Source organism: Triticum dicoccoides, chromosome 1B, assembly GCF_002162155.2.
Source record: "Triticum dicoccoides isolate Atlit2015 ecotype Zavitan chromosome 1B, WEW_v2.0, whole genome shotgun sequence".
Lineage (NCBI taxonomy): Eukaryota > Viridiplantae > Streptophyta > Magnoliopsida > Poales > Poaceae > Triticum > Triticum dicoccoides.
The window spans coordinates 330,204,103-330,223,156 of NC_041381.1; the positions used below are offsets into that span (position 1 = coordinate 330,204,103).

The window sequence follows — 19,054 nt, forward strand, 5'->3', positions numbered from 1 at the left end:
ACGTCAGTTTGACCAGTCAACACCTCTGTTGACTGCTGATGTCATGCTGACGTCAGCAAACACTATTTTGGATAATGTTGAATTAAATTAAATTAATTAAAATTCTAAAAATGATTTAAAACTTTAGAAAATCATATAAAATAAACCGTAACTCAGATGAAAATACTTTCTACATGAAAGTTGCTCAGAACGACGAGACGAATCCGGATACGTAGCCCGTTCGTCCGCCACACACCCCTAACATATCAAACACGCAACTTTCCCCATCCGGATCACCTGTCCGAAAACGCGAAACACCGGGGATACTTCCCCGGATGTTTCCCCCTTTCGCCGGTATCACCTACTACCGCGTTAGGGCACACCTAACCCTGCTCATTGTCATGTCATGCGTCGTCATGCTTATGTTTGCATTGTATTTACTGTTTCTCCCCCCTCTTCTCTCCAGTAGACTACGAGACCGACGCTGCTGCTGCCCAGTTCGACTACGGAGTTGACGACCCCTCCTTGCCAGAGCAACCAGGCAAGCCCCCCCTTGATCACCAGATATCGCCTATTCTTCTTTATACTGCTTGCATTAGAGTAGTGTAGCTTTTTACTGCTTTCCGTTAATCCTATTCTGATGCATAGCCTGACATTGTTGCTACATCTGTTGATACCTTACCTGCAATCCTAGATACTTAGTATAGGATGCTAGTTTATCATCTGTGGCCCTACATTCTTGTCGGTCTGCCTTGCTATACTATCGGGTCGTGATCACTTGGGAGGTGATCACGGGTATATACAATACATATATACATACTACAGATGGTGACTAAAGTCGGGTCCGCTCGAAGAGTACCCGCGAGTGATTCACGGATTGGGGGCTGAAAGGACCTTTGTCCCGACGACCCTCTGTGTGGATCTTTGTGGCGGAGCGACAGGGCAGGTTGAGACCACCTAGGCGAGAGGTGGGCCTGGCCCTGGTCGGCGTTCGCGGTTGTTTCATAATAACACGCTTAACGAGATCTTGGTATTTGATCTAAGTCTGGCCACTGGCCTATACGCACTAACCAACTACGTGGGAAAGATATGGGCACTCGACGTTGTGGTATCAGCCGAAGCCTTCTAGACGTCAGCGACTGAGCGGCGCGCGCCGGATTGGAACGTAAGCCTGCTCTTGTACTAAGGGGGCTAGTTCTGCTTTCGGCCGCCCATGCAACGTGCAGGTGTGCAATGGGCGATGGGCCCAGACCCCTGCGCCATAGGAGTTAGAATGGCGTGCTGACCTCTCTGTTAGGCCTAGGTGGGGCTGCGACGTGTTGATCTTTCGAGGCCGGGCATGACCCAGGAAAGTGTGTCCGGCCAAATGGGATCGAGCGTGCTGGGTTATGTGGTGCACCTTTGCAGGGAAGTTGATCTATTCGAATAGCCGTGTCCCTCGGTAAAAGGACGACCCGGAGTTGTACCTTGACCTTATGACAACTAGAACCGGATACTTAATAAAACACACCCAGACAAGTTCCACAGACAACCCGGTGATCGCTTTTCCACAGGGCGATGAGGGGAGGATCACCGGGTAGGATTATGCTATGCGATGCTACTTAGAGGACTTCAATCTACTCTCTTCTACATGCTGCAAGACGGAGGCTGCCAGAAGCGTAGTCTTCAATAGGATTAGCTATCCCCCTCTTATTCTGGCATTCTGCAGTTCAGTCCACCGATATGGCCCCTTACACATATACCCATGCATATGTAGTGTAGATCCTTGCTTGCGAGTACTTTGGATGAGTACTCACGGTTGCTTTGCTCCCTCTTTCCCCCCGCTTTCCTCTTCTTCTCGGATGCCGCAACCAGACGTTGGATCCCAGGAGCCAGACACCATCGTCGACGACGACTACTACACTGGAGGTGCCTACTACTACGTGCAGGCTGCTGACGACGACCAGGAGTAGTTAGGAGGATCCCAGGCAGGAGGCCTGCGCCTCTTTCGATCTATATCCTAGTTTGTGCTAGCCATCTTATGGCAACTTGTTTAACTTATGTCTGTACTCAGATATTGTTGCTTCCGCTGACTTGTCTATGATCGAGCACTTGTATTCGAGCCCTCGAGGCCCCTGGCTTGTATTATGATGCTTGTATGACTTATTTATGTTTTTAGAGTTGTGTTGTGATATCTTCCCGTGAGTCCCTGATCTTGATCGTACACGTTTGCGTGCATGATTAGTGTACGATTGAATCGGGGGCATCACACACCGCCCGATCTAATTTCTTCCCCCAAATCCTCACGACGGTTGCAGAACTAGACGCGTAGTTGCCACCGTGTCTGCGGGCCGCGACCGTCCTCTCTGGTCACCGTCCACACCTCCCCCGCCGCACATCACTGCGGCTCGCCGTCGTCGTTGCCGCAATGTTGCTTGTTGAAGCATCTCTGTTGTGGGTCGCAACAAAACTTCTTCACCGGTCGCAGCTCACAGCTAGTCTTGCCGCTGATGATAGGTCGCCACTTCAATTGGTTGCAGCTCGTCACCGTCACATCTCGCCGCCATAAAGAAGTCGATGCAACTTTACATCGAGCAAACAAATGCATCAAAAACAAATGCAACCTCTCATATGCATCAAACTCGTATGCATCAAAAACAAAATGGTGGTTCCAACATAATTGGGACATGGTTCCAGCAAATAAAAAGAACAATGATGCATCCCAAAAAACTTCGGTGGTCTGTTGAAGCAAAATCAAACACCACTTCCAGCGAAAACAACCTGGACATCTAAGAGCTCTGGAAGCTAGTGAAGCAAAAAATTAATCTTGGTTCTAGCAAAACAATACATCAGTTCCAGCAAAAAACAAAGAAATGGTTCAGGCAAAAAAATGCATCGTCAAAAAAGGCCACCCTCTTGCAGCTCCCCCAGTAGCCGGTTGTAGCTCCATCGTGCACGGTTGCAGCTCCCGGCATAAAAAAATGTTGGATGTAACAGTCCTGGCAGCTGGATGCAGCTTCCTCCAGCGAGGCATCAACCTTGTAGCACATCCACCAGCTGGTTCCAGCAAACTAGGGCACCGGTTGCAGCCAAAAATGAAGATGTTCACCAAAATCGAATGGGAATGATAGCAAAAATAGAAAGGGGTTGTAGCAAAACAAATGGGTGGATCCAGCAAATAGGATACCTGGTTCCAGCAGCCCCCCTCTCGGTTCCAGCAAAAATTCATTGCCGTCGTGGCTGATTGCAGCTTGGCCAATGGCAATTGAAACACCCTGCTGCGGCATCCATGGAGAGGTGTGCATCCACTACTGGCAGACAAGGCGACGGGCATGCCCCTGGCTGCGGGCGGCCATGGAGAGGGGTGCATCCAACATCGGCGAACAATGCGTGACTCAAACCGAGGTGCAGACACATCCCACTGCCGGCGGCCATGGCGACGAGTGTGCCCCCTGGTTGTGGGTGGATGGGGAGGAAGATGGGGCTGGAAATGAATGGGATGAGCAACAAAAAGGATAAGGAAAGAAGACGCCGGTAGGGGGTGGTGCCCGGGCCCCCCCAACAACCACGCGTTTGGTCCCGTGTGTGCCATGATGTTGCTAAAACGAGGCGCTTAGATCGAATAATGCACGCTCGTCCGACTGAATGGTCACAGACGTTTACCTTATTAATAAGCATTAGATGAATGACTTATACTGTATGTTGTTATTAATAACCAAAACCACCAGAAAATTAATTGCACTTTTAGGCCCTGTTCGGAACACGGGTGAGTATAACATAGGAATATGAGCAAGCGTAGGAATGTAAAAGGATCACACCTGCAAAACAAAGGAGTGAAAAAACCCTAGGAAAAGGTAGTAATGTGTGTTCGGTTGGTTGCATGGTTGCAGACAAACGAAGGAATGCGTACTCAGTTTCATGAATATTTTATTCGCCTTGCCCACCGATCTCTGCCACTGTCATCGAGTGGATGCACACCATCCTATTATTTTATGGGAAGTGTTTGTGGCCGGGGCGCCGGCCGAACCGTTGCGCCGATCACGCCCATGCACGCACGCTAACAACGACTCAAGTTACGAGACGTAGGATGTGAGGCCACACATATTTTATCTCTTTCCTTCCGTCTCGCGCAGGTTTCGCCAAAGGGCGCGAGGTGGAGCTTGCCAGCCTCCATCGTGCGCGCCAGCTCCTCGAAGGCCTTCATCCCGCTCGCAGTCGTCGGCCCACATCCGGCTCATCGCCGTCGGCCCCCATCCCGCTCGCCGCCGTCAGTCGTGAGTGGCTGCTCCAACCCCTGGCGCGCGGTCACCACGAGCGTCGCGCGCATCACACATCTACTCGAACTGCGCCAGCGAAGTGCACGCGATGATGCGGTCCTGCCACCCATGGCCACTGCTTCCAGGGGGCGTCGTATCCCCGGCGAACCTGCAGGCGTCGACGTGCTGCACAGGATGCTTCAACCGGCCACGGCGAAGCTGTTAACGGCACTCGACGAAGCTGCAACCTGTGACGTAATTTGCTACATGCAACCAGGGACAAGAGAAAGCAGGTGTTACAACCGGTGCACATTTGATCTACAACCATCACCGCAAAATGATACGACCGACGGCATTTTTTGCTACAACCAGAGAAGGAAGGGGCTTCGACAGAAGTACGCCAGAGCTGGAACCAGCACCCAAAAATGCTACGTCCGGCAGCCAAGGAAGCTACAACTAGCTTTGAAAGAAGCTTCAACTGGATATGGGATAGCTAGAGGTCGGCCACCGCGCAGCGCAAAGAGCTGCAACCGGCGGCGAGAAAGCTACAACCGGCTTAAAAAAAGTTTCATACAGATACATGGTAGCTGGAGGTCTGCCACCGCACGCCGCAAAATGCTACAACCGGCTTCTAGAAAAGCTACATCCCGCTTGTAAAAAAGCTTCAAATATAGAACGGTAGCTAACAATGGCGAGCGGCGACGACGGAGCTGCGCGGCGGTGTTGCGACGGGACGCGTGGTGAACTATGACGGCGGCTGGTGGCGGTGCTGGAACCCTAACCGGCAGTGCTGCAACCAGGGGGTAGGAGACAGGGACGGATAGCTTCCTTTCGAGCAGCCCCGGCGAGCTGCGACGGCGACGGCCCCGGCGAGCTGCGACGGCGAGGGCCTCGGCGAGCTGCGACGACGATGGCCCCGTCGAGCTGCGACGGCGAGCAGCCTGGGCGAACTGCGAAGGGGCGGCCGTGGGCAGAGGTTGACCTGCGAAGATTTTTTCTTCTCTCTCGCGCATGCGGTAGGAGGAAGACGACCCGGGGGAACGCGAGGGCAAATCTCACCCGTTGATGCGCGCATATCCGACGCTTGGCAGCCGACCGACCCAAATTTGGGCCGGCGCGCCGGCACATATCAGCGCCCTTATTTTATGGCGAGTAATCTGCGCCGGCGCACCGGCCCAAAGTTTGGGCCAGTCACACCCCAGCCGCAGGATGCCACTTGTTCTGGCCGTTCGATCTAGCGGAAAAAAAACTGATTCGTCCCAGATCTTCTTCCTCCTCGTGGATCTCACGCTCGCGCAGATCCCCGCATCTCTGCCATCTCGCGCTGCTCCCCTCCGGTGCCTCATCTCCCCTCCGGTGGCCTTCCTCATTGCCGATCCGCACCCTCGCCGACCGTCCTCGTTGTTGGTTCCCACCCTCGCCGGTCCTCCTCGTCACTGCCTCGACCCATGCAACAGCTGCACCTGTAGTTGCAGCTCTCAGCGGCTCCGGTTGCAGCTCCGCCGCCGCCCCTCGCCGTTGATGCTCGCTGAACGGAATTGCGTCGACGACTCCCACCAGCCAATCACGCCATTGAACGGATGTAGCAAAAAACTTATCTGGTCGTAGCAAAACCGGACAACGGTTGCAGCAAAAACACCGTCGCCGCCGTCGCGAGGTCGCAGCTCCGTCTTGATGGATGTAGCAAAAAGTTCGCCGGTAGTAGCAAAAATTAATGCCGGTTCCAGCAAAAAATCTCAGCAAACGGAAGCTCAATTGTCTGTTGAAACAAAAGAATTAGCCGGTTCCAGCAAATAAAAACGTCGCTTCCAGCAAACAAAAAATTCAGCAAAACTCTGATGGTTGGTTCCAGCAAAAAAAAATGCCGGTTGTAGCATCCCTACCGTCGGATGTAGCATTTCTCGCGAGTGGTTGTAGCATCTCGCTGCCGTTTGCAGCACAACATCCATGGCGGCTGCCGCCTCATCATGCTTGTCGACCTTGCGCGTGGGGGTGTGGCAGCGGTGGGGAAAAGAGAAGGCTCGCCGTGAGGTGGCTGGAGTGCAGCACCGGTACCCCCTTGTAGCATAACTCGCCGCCCCTCGTGCATCACCAGCAGCTCGCAGAGTGGTTCGTTGCGGGAGAAAGAAAGAGAAAAGGCAGTGGAGAAAGAGTGGATACTACGGGAGGAAGAAGAAAGAAGAAAGAGATAGGGTGTGGTGGGAGACGAAAGAGATAAGGTGTGGTGTGGAGTGGGCCACGTGGCCCCACGTGATCCCCAGCCACTTGACGCGTTTGGGCAGGACGAGTGGCGCATGGGCCCGCGAGCTGCAGTGCGTGCCGAGGCGTCCGGCGGAACGGTTCGGCCGGCGCGCCGTTTATAAACGTTTCCCTTATTTTATTTACATGCACTGCGTACTCCTAGCGTCCTTCCTCTGTCTTTCACCAAAAAAATTGAATCTGAGTGGATGCTTACAATCCAGTGGAATGGGCACTGTTAGACAGGAATTCCTTCGAAACGCTGTAGCAGGATCCTGTGTTCAGAACGCCACGTAGGGAAGTTTTCCCACAGGAACAGTGTTCCTTTGAAATTCCTGCAGATTTCCTATGAACCGAACGGGGCCTTATGAACGCCTTCCTCTCGTCTAATAATAAAAATAAAAATAAAAATTGAACTCCTTTGGTTGACTCTGTTAGAGTTGCTCCAAATTCGAGCCCATTAACCGTCGGGCAGGGACAGACCGAGCTCGAAACCCTCTTCCGCCGCCCTGCCTAAGCCCCACCGCCGAAATGCTCCTTCGCTCGCTCCTCCGCCGCGGCGCCGCCGCGGTTTCGGCCGGCGGCGTCCGCGCTCCCGCCGCGCGCTCTGAACCGCCCGCTTCCCTAGCTTCCCTCCTCCTGGCCTCCCGCTCCTACGCGAAGGCCAAGGGTGGTGGGGGCAAGCCGGCGGCGTCCACTAGTAACCGTGGCAAGGTCCGTGTCAAGGATCCCAAAGGCGTGGCGTCTGAGGACGCCTCCGCTTCAGGGGAATCCGCCGCATCCGCTGGCGGGGCAGACGAGATCGACGCCGAGTTCGAGATGCCCACCGACCCGCTGCCCCCGACCTACGACCCGGCGCTCGACGTCGGGCCTGGCGGTCGGCCGCTCTTCGCCTTCACCGACACCTTTGCGTCCTTCTCCCACCGCGGCGCCAATGCCTACGTCGATTTCACGTACGCACCCATCCTCTTCCCTCGTCCACTGTCTTCTCGATTGGATCCGAATGCGGCGATGCGCGTGGTTACGTTTAGATGTATTTGTTTTGTTTGTCAAGTTCGGCTATCGCCTATCGGTTCTCATTCTCGTGGCAGTTTTGGTGCTAATTACACCAAATAAAATGAAGTTTAATACTAGATGCCGTTGGTTAAATTGTGATACTGAAGTTTGTACTGATAAGGAAAATATAGCTGGGGACTTTGTAAGCATATCGACGTGACTAGGTGTAAGGCTGTATACCCTGCATTTTTTCTATTTGTGTTGCTTCATCTCTAATCTAATGGTGAAGTATGCATGTGTTCTGCTGCCATTTAGACTTTCCTTTGGTTTAGTAATGTTCAAAGGTTGATGCCATGGTCACAAGCTTAGCAGGCTCATTCAACGTGATGATTTCCCCAATTGAACTATGTTGCTGATCGTCTAAACATGTGTATTTTTTTAATGCAATAGTTCCTTGTATCAACTTTAGTATTTTTAGTCTTCTTTTGCAGCATCTTTTTCTTGTAATAATTTATTATACCTGCTGCACTTTCTATTTCATCCGATGCAAGCGATTGTTTACTATCATGCCTGCAATAAAAGGCCAATTATTGGACATGTAGGATCTGAGATGCTAATTATGATTATGGTCGAGTTCTCGGCTGTTAGTTGAGAACCCTTTTTGGGATATTAAGTATTTTTTTCTGTCCGTTGTTTCAGTTTGGATGAATGGAAAGCCATGTTACCAGAAGGATTGCCAGCAGGGATGCTGAAGGAGTTTCAAGACACGAGGCGGTGCGCGGTGATGGTGAGGGAAAGCTTTCTAGACCTGCGGGATAACTTCCGGAGAATTGTTGATCCGGCTATTACAGCCAAATGCAAAGGTGCGTGTATACTTCTGTGATGTCATGTTACAGTGATATGCAATACTTGTAGTTTGCCTTGTCAAGTCTTAATATTTCTTAGATGAACAACGGTAGTATTTATTGGTTTATTTGCATCCTGCAGTTATATTGTCATTGATTGCGCCATCACACTATTCATTTGTGTTGTCTTAGTTATTTCATTTGTGTTCCCTTAGTGAATTGACATACCCCTAACTGCCCGTGATTCGTCGATGATTTTCGTGTAAGGTAATTCAACTAAAATTTATTTTATTACGATCTTTGAGAGTTGATTTCTTTAATAGCTATAGTGAAAAGGAGCAATTGAGATCAGGTTACTTATCTGTGGAGTTCTTTTTTTTTCCAGCAAGACCATTTACAAAAGGTTTTTAATTCCATTTTTTTATTCTTTTTTAGATTTAAAAAAAACTCTGGTTTGATTGTGGTGCACAAGGCAGAACTTGGAATATGCCTTCATGATTGATGTCACCATATCAAAATGGGATCGAGTACTTGCTTATACTGTATAACTTTCTAGCCTGTGACACTCTGCTTTCTAATATCTGTAGGCATGAAGAAAATAAAATTATATGTTGCTAGGGTAAATTGTGTTTGGTTTGCATTAGAATAAAAATTATCTCCCCGGAACCCATGGGCCATGGGGTAGATTCTTTTCTACTGATGCACATTATCATTATCAAGATATCCAATTAAAAATAATTGTGTAGGAACATGTTCCCTCTGACATTATACCCTGGATTATTAGGTTATGAACTGGCCCTAATCTTCTTCCTTTTTGTATCTGTCCTCAGATACCAAAAGACAAATTATCTTGGATGGCCCTCGGAGTTGTGGTAAAAGCATTGCACTTGCGATGCTTGTGCATTGGGCCCGTACTGAGGGATGGCTGGTGTTCTATGTTCCCCAAGGGAAGGATTGGACTCATGGAGGATTTTTCTATAGAAATACCTACAGTGATCTTTTTGATACTCCTGTACAGGCTGGAAAGGTTTTGCAGGTGCTAATGTCTACATGATGTCTGTATTCTGCTTTTTTCTCAGTATTTATGAAATTGCTTTATTGCAATATATCATTATGTTCTGTTACACCTTTTCTTGTTATTTCATCTGTTCTGTCTCAGCACCCCAATTATTTTGCTAGCTTGGGCTGGTTCACCATTCATAATGTATTAAGCACCTAATGCAGCATAAGTCATATACCACTTTGCATTGGTCGGTGGTCAGGGTGTATTCATTAACGTCTAAACATTTATTATCCTTTGCAACTGGCAGAGATGTACTCCCTCCGTTCCTAAATATAAGCCTTTTTAGAGATTTCAATACGAATCTACACTCTAAAATACGTCCGTATGTAGTTCGTATTGAAATCTCTAAAAAGGCTTATATTTAGGAACGGAGGGAGTAGTATGCTTTCTTTCTTATTTAAAATTTCCTAAGTGCATTCGTGAAGAAGATTCAAAATTTAAGTATACCATAAGATTGCTTCTACATTTTGCTTGTAATTTGATATTGTCTTTAAGTATTTGTTAGTCATGCTTTACTACAACAACAACAACAACAACTAAGCCTTTAGTCCCAAACAAGTTGTTAATCATGCTTCGTTTTATTAAAATTCGTTGGATGCATCTATTGTCAAAGCTGCTGCCTTGTGACCATGAGGTCACGGGTTCAAGTCCTGGAAACAGCCTCTTACAGAAATGTAGGGAAAGGCTGTGTACTATAGACCCAAAGTGGTCGGACCCTTCCCCGACCCTGCGCAAGCGGGAGCTACATGCACCGGGCTGCCCTTTTTTTATGCATCTATTGTCAATGTTCCAGGGTGTGCAATGCTGCGCCCATTGCGTCTACTAAATCTGTATGTGCAATACTACTACAAAGTTTTTCCCCCCTGAAATTGTGATCCTGTATAATATAACTAAATAGGTGATCGCCACTAACCTATTTCTCTCAACATGCAACAATGTAATCCCACCTCAGCATGCAACTATGCATGGGAAAATGCTCAAATATTTCAATTCTGTTATGCTACTTATATTCAATTATACGATAATCATACATTTTCAGTTTAGTTCATACTCCCTCGGATCCATATTACTTGTCTCTCAAACACATGTATCTAGCACTGAAATACGTCTAGATACATCCATTTGGGCGACAAGTAATATGGATCGGAGGGAGTATTATTATTTCAAATGTTCATGTTCATATAACCAAATCTCATTGAAATATACTGCAAGCAATTCCTGCAGCAACGCGTGGGGTATCATCTACTCCCTCCGTTCCTAAATATAAGTCCTTTAGAGATTCCAATACAGACTACATACGGAGCAAAATGAGTGAATCTACACTCTAAAACATGTCTATATACATCCGTATGTAGTCTGTATTGAAATCTCTAAAAAGACTTATATTTAGAAACAGAGGGAGTAGTTATTTAATTAGGCGAACACAATTTCTTGTTGATGATTACTCACATACGTACAATACATAACTAGGAACACGCTACTATAACTAGCTGGCTGGGTCAATAATCTCTAACTATCTGTTTCTACTGTTGCGTCAGGATTTTTTGAAATACAACGAAACCCGCTTACAGCAGTTACCATGTCAAATTCTTGAGCCTATTCCCCTGGGAGAAGGTACTGGTGTTGGAATGATGAAAGGGGCTGACACAGTGGAAATGCCAGAAGGGTCCACATTGTATGATCTCATTCAAACTGGGATAACCCACTCGCATGCTGCAGTTGGTGTTGTAGTTCGTTTAAGAAAGGAGCTATCACTTGTTAAAGATGTGCCTGTACTGTTTGCCATTGATCAGGTATGCTTGTACTAGTGCCCATGCATGCGGCAGGTATGCTTGTACTAGTGCCCATGCATGCGGCTTCTTTCAAATGTGATGGTTATAGTGATAGTAATGATCAGTCCCAATAAATTATATTTCTTCCTTTTGCAGTATAACAGTTGGTTTACTTTCACCGAGTACCAGGAGCCTGTAACTGTTAGATCCTGTCGATCAATCCACGCGAAAGAGCTTACAACGGTTTGTTGCACCAAAGCTGCTTACGTTTTTTAGCATTACCCTTCTGAAGTTGCATCCTCCCTGAAATTGCTTGTATTTTTCTCCTTCCAAAAGTGGCAAACACCTGTGTATCCTTTCAGTCAAACTTTTCTATCTTTGACCAAGTTTGTAGAAAAAACTACTCCCTCCAATCCATATTAATTATCACTGAGTTAGTACTCCCTCCGTCCCAAAATTCTTGTCTTAGATTTGTCTAGATACGGATTTATCTAGTCACGTTCTAGTGTTAGATACATCCGTATCAAGACAAATTTAAGACAAGAATTTTGGGACGGAGGGAGTACAACTTTAGTACAAAGTTCTACTAACTCAGTGACAATTAATATGGACTGGAGGGAGTATCAAATCTGCTGTACTAATAAATAATACTCTCTCCGTCCCATATTAATTGTCGCTCAAACGGATGTATCTAACCGTATATCAGTGCTAGATACATCCGTTTCAGGGCTGTCTCCAGAAATTCGGGGCCCCGGGACGAAAATCAAACTAGGGCCCAAAATTTCGAAATATTTCATATGACAGAAGAACTAATATAAATAAAACGTACTCCCATTTTATTACCACTGGTCAGGAACAAACTTAATTTCATTCTATTCTTAACCTATCTCCGTGGACAAATAAATTCATGACCAAGATTCCGTGGACAAACTCAATCTGGTCCTAGTTCTGTCCCTGTCAACCTAACAGAGCCAGACAGGAATACAATTATCTAGCCCCATGGACAAATAATATCGACCCACTCGGTTACTCCTAACTTAGCGTCGAGGAGATTCAAACTTAATCAGATACTCCCTCTGTCTGAAAAAGCTTGTCCCAAGCTTGTTCCTCAAATGGATGCATCTAGCACTAACTTGGTGCTAGATACATCCATTTGAGGGACAAGCTTAGTGCTAGATACATCCATTTGAGGAACAAGCTTGGGAAAAGCTTTTTCGGACGGAGTACTAGTAATCGAAGACAGGGACGAAGTTAAGTAGACTAGACAGTGATATCTAGTACACTAGTAGTGGAGGATTGGAGGGCGCCATGGAGATGGCCTCGACGTTCTGCGATCGCCGATCGCCGGAAGGCAGACAGCAGACGGCGGCATCCTGGGGGAATTGGAGAAGTGAACCGATGGCATGTTGTGTCGATGATGGAACATGCCTGATCGATACATGTACAAGTATGCCTCATGGGCTGGCTTTGAAGCTGAGTGGGCTCTCTGTATGTTTTCTTAGGGCTTTGCTTGGTTAGCAGCTGGATTAATACGTACAGTCAGTATGCTAAACCTGGTAATCTGGGGGCCCCAAATTTTTGGGGGGCCCTGTGCCGTCGTCCACCTTGCCCCCTCCATCGACGAGGCTGATCCGTTTAAGCGACAGTTGATATGGGACAGAGAGAGTATATGAAAATATATTTCTTGATGGATATAATGATACTGATTTGGGATCGTACATGTTTTTTTTATAAACTTGGTCAAAGATAGAAAGTTTGACTTCTGAAAAAAATTAATACACCTTATAGAAAAGAACGGAGAGAGTAGCTCTTTCTGGTTATGCTACTGTAAAAAGCTTAAGGCCTTTTCCCTTTTCTGGTTATTTATTTTTCTTTACAGCCCTAGATTGTTCTATTGTTTCATTAATCTAGCTGGTAGCAGTGCTGTGATTTGTTGCATTGGATTCTTGGAGTTCTGAAAAGCATTTCTTGTTTTTGTTTTTTCAAGTAGATGCAATGTATACTCCCTCCTAAATATAAGTCTTTTTAGAGGTTTCACTATGGACTACATACGGATGTGTATAGACACATTTTAGAGTGTAGATTCACTCATTTTTCTCCGTATGTAGTCACTTATTGGAATCTCTAAAAAGACTTATATTTTGGAACGGAGGGAGTACTTTATAGTGTACCAAAAATTCTTAAATGAGAAATTTGGTTATCTTCGTTTTGGTCTAGGAAATCAAATGAAGTTCTCTTATTATGTGGCACTGGTATTGCTTTCCGAACTACTCCCTCCGTCCGGAAATACTCGTCGGAGAAATGGATGTATCTAGATGTATTTTAGTTCTAGATACATTCATTTTTCTGCATTTCTCCGACAAGTATTTCCAGACGAGGGAGTACTTTATTGTATAACTCATCATATTTATTTGATAAATCTTCTCTTTCACCAACTTTGGCTGGTCTGAAAATGTACGTGCATGATTTTTTAAGCCCTTCTGACTGAAATGATCACAACTAATTATACTCTATGTATTGCTTACTTCAACAGGTCAATGCTTATAGGTCAATGCTTCACAATGATATGATGGTAGGAGCCTTCTCACATTCAACCGCAGTTGGCAAACTAAGACAGGAGCTCCCGGATGTTCCCTCTGACGCTCGTCTGATTTTTCCACGGTACACCGTAGATGAAGCAGAGACTGTGTGCCACTATTATATGAGGTACTTCCAAATAAAAATTCTGTCCAGTGATAGCTTTTGAATATCGTGCCATAGCCGGCAATTGCATGTGCTTACAGAAGCTCTATTTGCGTGACCTGTGGCTTTTGAAATGTTTTGTAAATTAATTGAAGCAAATGACCATTTTGATCTATTTCTTGGGCAGACAAAAGATTATTCGACATGAAAGTTTTTCAGAAGAGAAGTGGAAAAAGATATACTATTTGTCAAATGGAAATGGCTCAGAGATGAGGTGGCTTGCTGCGTTTATATGAGGCAGTGAATACTCGAAGTTAATTAATAATCGTAATATTCTGTCCTGAGAACAATCTGCAGTCTTGTAGCTTCAGGTGTTGTCTGGATGTTTGCACAAGATTTGTGCTTTGATTTGAAATCCCCGGTTATCAGTAATTTTGTGTTCGCTTTTGCATCTTCGTATGCAGTTTCTGAAGCCAGGAGTGATATAGTATAAGAAAGCTGCCACTTTGCTTCCAGCATGCCACTTCCCCACTGTTGTATACTTGTACTATGTCTTATCAAACTCCTGGGAGCAAATTGCTACCTAGTCAAATATCTGAGATTTTCTCCCCGCATTAGAAGTGTGAACATAATTTTGGCTGTGGCTCCAAATTTTATCAATGTGTTCTGACAACACATTCTTTATGGGTACTGACTAGGATTATAGTGAGCTGCCCTAGTGATTGGCACCGTTTTGAATTATGAACTGATGTAACTTTTGTCTTAGTAAAGCTTCAATATGTTTTGGTTCAAATATACTTCTCCCTGTTGGTCAGGTGAAGTAGTGATCAAAGAATTTGAGTTCCAGGGTGATCTATCAATGAATTGAACTTTATTGAAAAGGCACTTATTACGACCCGAAAGTTTATTGATCAGATAAGATTTTGGTAAATGCTGTTTGCATCCTCTTCAATTACCAATCCTATTTGTGGTTTTGCTAAACTTGTGTCGATGGTCTAATCTGTTAGTTTTAGTATCCTATGGCTCACTAAATAAACTTATAATGACGAAAGGCCGCTGCTGATGGGCTGAAATTTTTTCACAGGCCTCATTGCGTTTGTGTGCATAGTTATTGTGAAGCCTGTCGTCGCTGGAGCAGAAGGGTAGTTCTGATATCTCCCGTTCTGAATTACTGGCCCTATATGGTTTTTGTTCCTGCGTGATTATCCATCGATCGCCATCTATCTTGGGTCACATCTCAACCTCTTGATGTTGATTTCTTACAGAAGCTTCTGACCTAATTCATTTCCGCGTCATTGATAATTAGTATCATTTCATTTTTTAGCCCCTGCAGTGGAATTACGGTATGTAGTGTCGTAACGTCGAATACGTCTGTACTGTAATGTAATCTAACCTGCAAGCTACGCACGCACGCCTTGCTTTCTGTCGTACCAAATTGACCTCTATTTTAAACCTGTTCTGGTTCTGTTGAACGCCCCGGCCGGGAGTGTCATTGAATTTTCTGTTGCCAGGATTTTTGAAAAGGATACACGTCAATTTGCAAGCTTTTTGAGAGAGGCGACACATGTTAATCGCGCAATGTTCTCAAAAAATGTTTACACGGGTTTTACAGGAGCCACAAATAAACATTTCAACCCTGGCCGAAACCTGAAAAGTCATCGCGTTCCAGGCATTTCTATCGTGAATAATGCACGGCAACTTGGTAGAACGATACAGAACCCCTCTCTCCTTCGCGAGTGGTAGGCCCCAACCCTTGTCCCCTAGCAGGAAGGATAAGCCCGCACACAAGCTCTCCTCTTCCTCTGCCTTCTTCTCCCTTGGTGCAAGGAGCTGGCTACTTGACGCTGATGTGCCCATGCCCATGTGTGTGAGTGCCCACCCATATATAGCTTTCTCCCTCTGGCTCCTTGCTCCCCTGCCAATCAGTTGATCCGTCCAGCGCCAGCAAGCAATCGGGTTCAAGCTTGATCCTCTAGCTTTTGCGGTTGCGTCCGTCGATTAGTTTTGTTTGCCATGGAGGGAGGAGGCGTTCCTTCCGTCCAGGACGTCTGGGACTGGGAGGTGCTGCCTGACGAACACAGGAGCTTCTACGCGGAGACCAGGGCCGCATCCCGTGGTCACGGCGGCGGCGAGGTTCTTGCCGGTAAGGAAGGGTCCGATCAGCCCGCTCTCGATCACGATTCACTTCGGTTTCCACTCGTGTTCTCATCCCTGTAACTGCAATTGATCGCGCGCGTAATTTCAGATCACGAAACCGAGGAACCGATCATGCCTCGTCCGTCACAAGTGGACGCTGATAATGTTGACGAGTGCAAGGACATCGGCGTCGACGTCGTGCCGGCCGGGGCGAGATCAACCCAAGAGGATGAGGAACCCGCGGCGCCGGAGCTGCTAGTCTCTGACGGCGACGGACAGGAGAAGTTCCAGGCCTGCGACGACGCCAAGGAGGTGGACGACGATGGCAGGCAGATGGCGGCGGCAGAGGAAGGGGAGTCAGCGCTTCCTCCTCACGAATTCGCCGCGGGAGAGGAGGAAGAGGGCAAGAAGGAGGAGGACGGGGCGCCGCCGGAGTGCGTGGTGTTCAGCGTGGGGAAGCTGCGCGTGAACGCGGTCGGGGCGCTGTGCTCGTTCGGGGTGGCGGCGGCCACCGTCTGCGTGTTCCTCGTCGGCGGCAGGCTGCAGCACCAGAAGCAGCACCAGCACCAGCAGCAGCAGAAGATCCAGCTGCAGTTCCTTGGCGATGATAAGGTTTGCTGACTCGCTCCCTACCTAATCCAATCCAGAGCATCAGACTCCTGTTCAAATTAGTAACTCAACTTAAATCAATTACAGTATCAATCAACTGTTTTTTATTTAGAAACACACTACAAACACTCGCATACATGCGCACACACACTCACCGCATACACGTGCTCCCTATTTCTACGAGCATCTTCACGAGATTGAGCCGGCAGATCTTCAGATGAATGAAGTCGCCACATACGCTTCGTAGTTGCCGGTGCACAGCCTAATTTGACCCGTTCCAACACCGGATTTGACCTGGCCGGATCGGCGCCACGCCATCCGCTTCTTGTGCAACTGAATCTTGAAATAGCCTAGGGTTGAACTTGAAGCTAACTAGTCATTATTATTTGTCCAATAGAAGCCTGGCTGAAGTTGATATGCTTGTTGATTTGTGGATGTGCAGAGAATTCAGCAGGTGGTGCAGCAGACATCGAGGCTGAACCAGGCCATGTCATCTATGATGGGGGCAGGCGCGTCCACAAGGGCCAACATATCATTCGGTGGCTTCTACGACGGCTTCTGATGATCCACCCGCGATTCAACTCGGATCAAGCACAAGCTGCTGGATTCAACTACGTAGATCTGATGAAGAAAAAGCTAGCTCATGTTATAGCAAATCGACAGCCTTGTTAGTAGTTGTCATGTATAACGCCATCCGAAAAAAAAAGAAAGAACACACATAGATCACGTGTTTGTACATAATGCACGATATACTGGATGTAAATAATTGGGAGTGTTGGACCGTGGCCGGGGCCGGCTGTATGTGTATGCACATGAGGATGGATTCATTAATAGATTTGTTATTAAGTTCATAGATAAGGATAATGTCCATCTCGTTGTGCTGGAACAGCTCTGTTTTTCTAACACAGTACAATCGTAGTTGCTCACATACACAGGCTACCCTATAAATCTCCGAGATACTGCTAGAATTGTGTTCACGGCACTCTAGAGGGTGTGGTCAGACCTCCATCTATCAACAACACCCTCACGCCGTCTTGAATTGCTCACTCAATTTTTTCTTAACAAAAGCAATGTACTTCTGACCATCTCCATGCAAGAAAGGATACTAAATCTCGTGGTTAACTGAATTCTGAATATATAGATTAAAAAGAAGAAAAAGATCCCAAATAAAGTGATGGTAGGCGGGCATTGTCCGCTCATACCACAATGGAATTGTCCGATTGTAGCACGAAGTGCTGCTTCAATGGCTCGATATGAAAGACGACCAGCTCTACCACTTTTGGTGCCATATCTTTCAGTAGACTGAGAATCAAGAAGAAGTAGCCATAGAAGAAAATCAATGAAAGATTCAAATCGAAGAAAATACTAATGATGGCGCCATTAGAGGATGATGACGCCAACTTCACCTAACTTAGTTCTTCCCTCTTTCTGCTTTTGAACTAATGGTTATGTCACCATCTTTGATATTGACTCTAACTCCAAGCTGCAGCTCTTTAAAAGACGAGGTCTACTGGAAGAGGCGGGTCGGGCAAGTTGAGTACTCAGATTGGGCGCTTGCTTGACATCTCTCTTTGAATTTGAAACCTGACATGACTATTGATTCCACCTCCATTGCTCCCTATAAATATGTCCAAGATACTGCAAATAGGCTCTATTTAATTGAGGAAGCTATTTATCGGAGCCGGGTCGGTGTTTTTTTGAAACTTTCGGGCATCCTTTCGCAGGAGGGGTCTACTAAGCATAGAATCTCGCTCGCCTCTTAAGCATAGAATCTCGCTCGCCTCCTGGGCGATTGTGTGTGTCTACGGCCCGGCCGACCACTCTCGCTCGGCTGATTTCCTGAGCGAAATCCAAGTCTTGGTTGGGGCCAAGCAAGCTGCTAACATCCCCATTGTTCTAGGGGGTGATTTTAGCCTTATTCGCTCGAGCGCAGACAAAAATAATTGCAACATCGACTGGTCTAGGATCTCCTTTTTCAACAATGCCATTGCGGCTTGCGCCTTATGTGAACTCGCTAGGACTGGGGCCAGATATACTTGGACCAATAAACAACTCAATCTGGTCCGTAGTGTCCTCGACCGTGTGTTCGTCTCGGCCGACTGGGAGATGATCTTTCCCATGTGCACCTTGGTCGCTGAAACTCGCATTGGCTCTGACCACGTTCCGCTGATCCTGGCCTCTGGGGAGGATAGGATCAAGCGTAGCAAGCGTTTCTACTTCGAACCAGGGTGGTTTGAGGTAGAGGGGTTCATCCCTTTGCTCCTCGCTCGCTGGGAGCTTGTCAGGACTGCGGGTGGCCGCTCCAGGGCCCCCCTCGACACTTGGATTTCGGCTGCCGGGGCCCTACGCGGCTTCCTCCGTGGGTGGGGCGCAAACCATGGTAGCGATGCAAAGCGAGCTAGGGAAGCTCTTATCGAGGAAATTAAAGCTCTCGATGTCCAGGCAGACTCTAGATCCTTTTCGGAGGCAGAGTGGGCTTGCCGTTACGCCCTCGAAAAC

At 47.2% G+C, this 19,054-nt stretch overlaps 2 protein-coding genes across 2 annotated transcripts; both read left to right on the forward strand.

Moving 5' to 3' along the window:
* Nucleotides 1–6,908: 6,908 nt before the first annotated feature.
* LOC119333306 lies at nt 6,909–14,494 on the forward strand. Its single transcript, XM_037606245.1, has 7 exons — nt 6,909–7,405; nt 8,148–8,311; nt 9,124–9,329; nt 10,895–11,149; nt 11,285–11,371; nt 13,662–13,834; nt 13,998–14,494. The coding sequence occupies exons 1-7, from the start codon at nt 6,984–6,986 to the stop codon at nt 14,104–14,106; spliced, it is 1,416 nt and encodes a 471-aa protein (XP_037462142.1). The 5' UTR covers nt 6,909–6,983; the 3' UTR covers nt 14,107–14,494.
* A 1,102-nt stretch (nt 14,495–15,596) lies between these two features.
* Nucleotides 15,597–17,413, forward strand: LOC119333314. The gene is made up of 3 exons (XM_037606256.1): nt 15,597–15,953; nt 16,056–16,558; nt 16,998–17,413. Exons 1-3 carry the CDS (start codon nt 15,824–15,826, stop codon nt 17,115–17,117), a joined length of 753 nt encoding a protein of 250 aa, XP_037462153.1. The 5' UTR covers nt 15,597–15,823; the 3' UTR covers nt 17,118–17,413.
* The last annotated feature ends 1,641 nt before the right edge of the window (nt 17,414–19,054 follow it).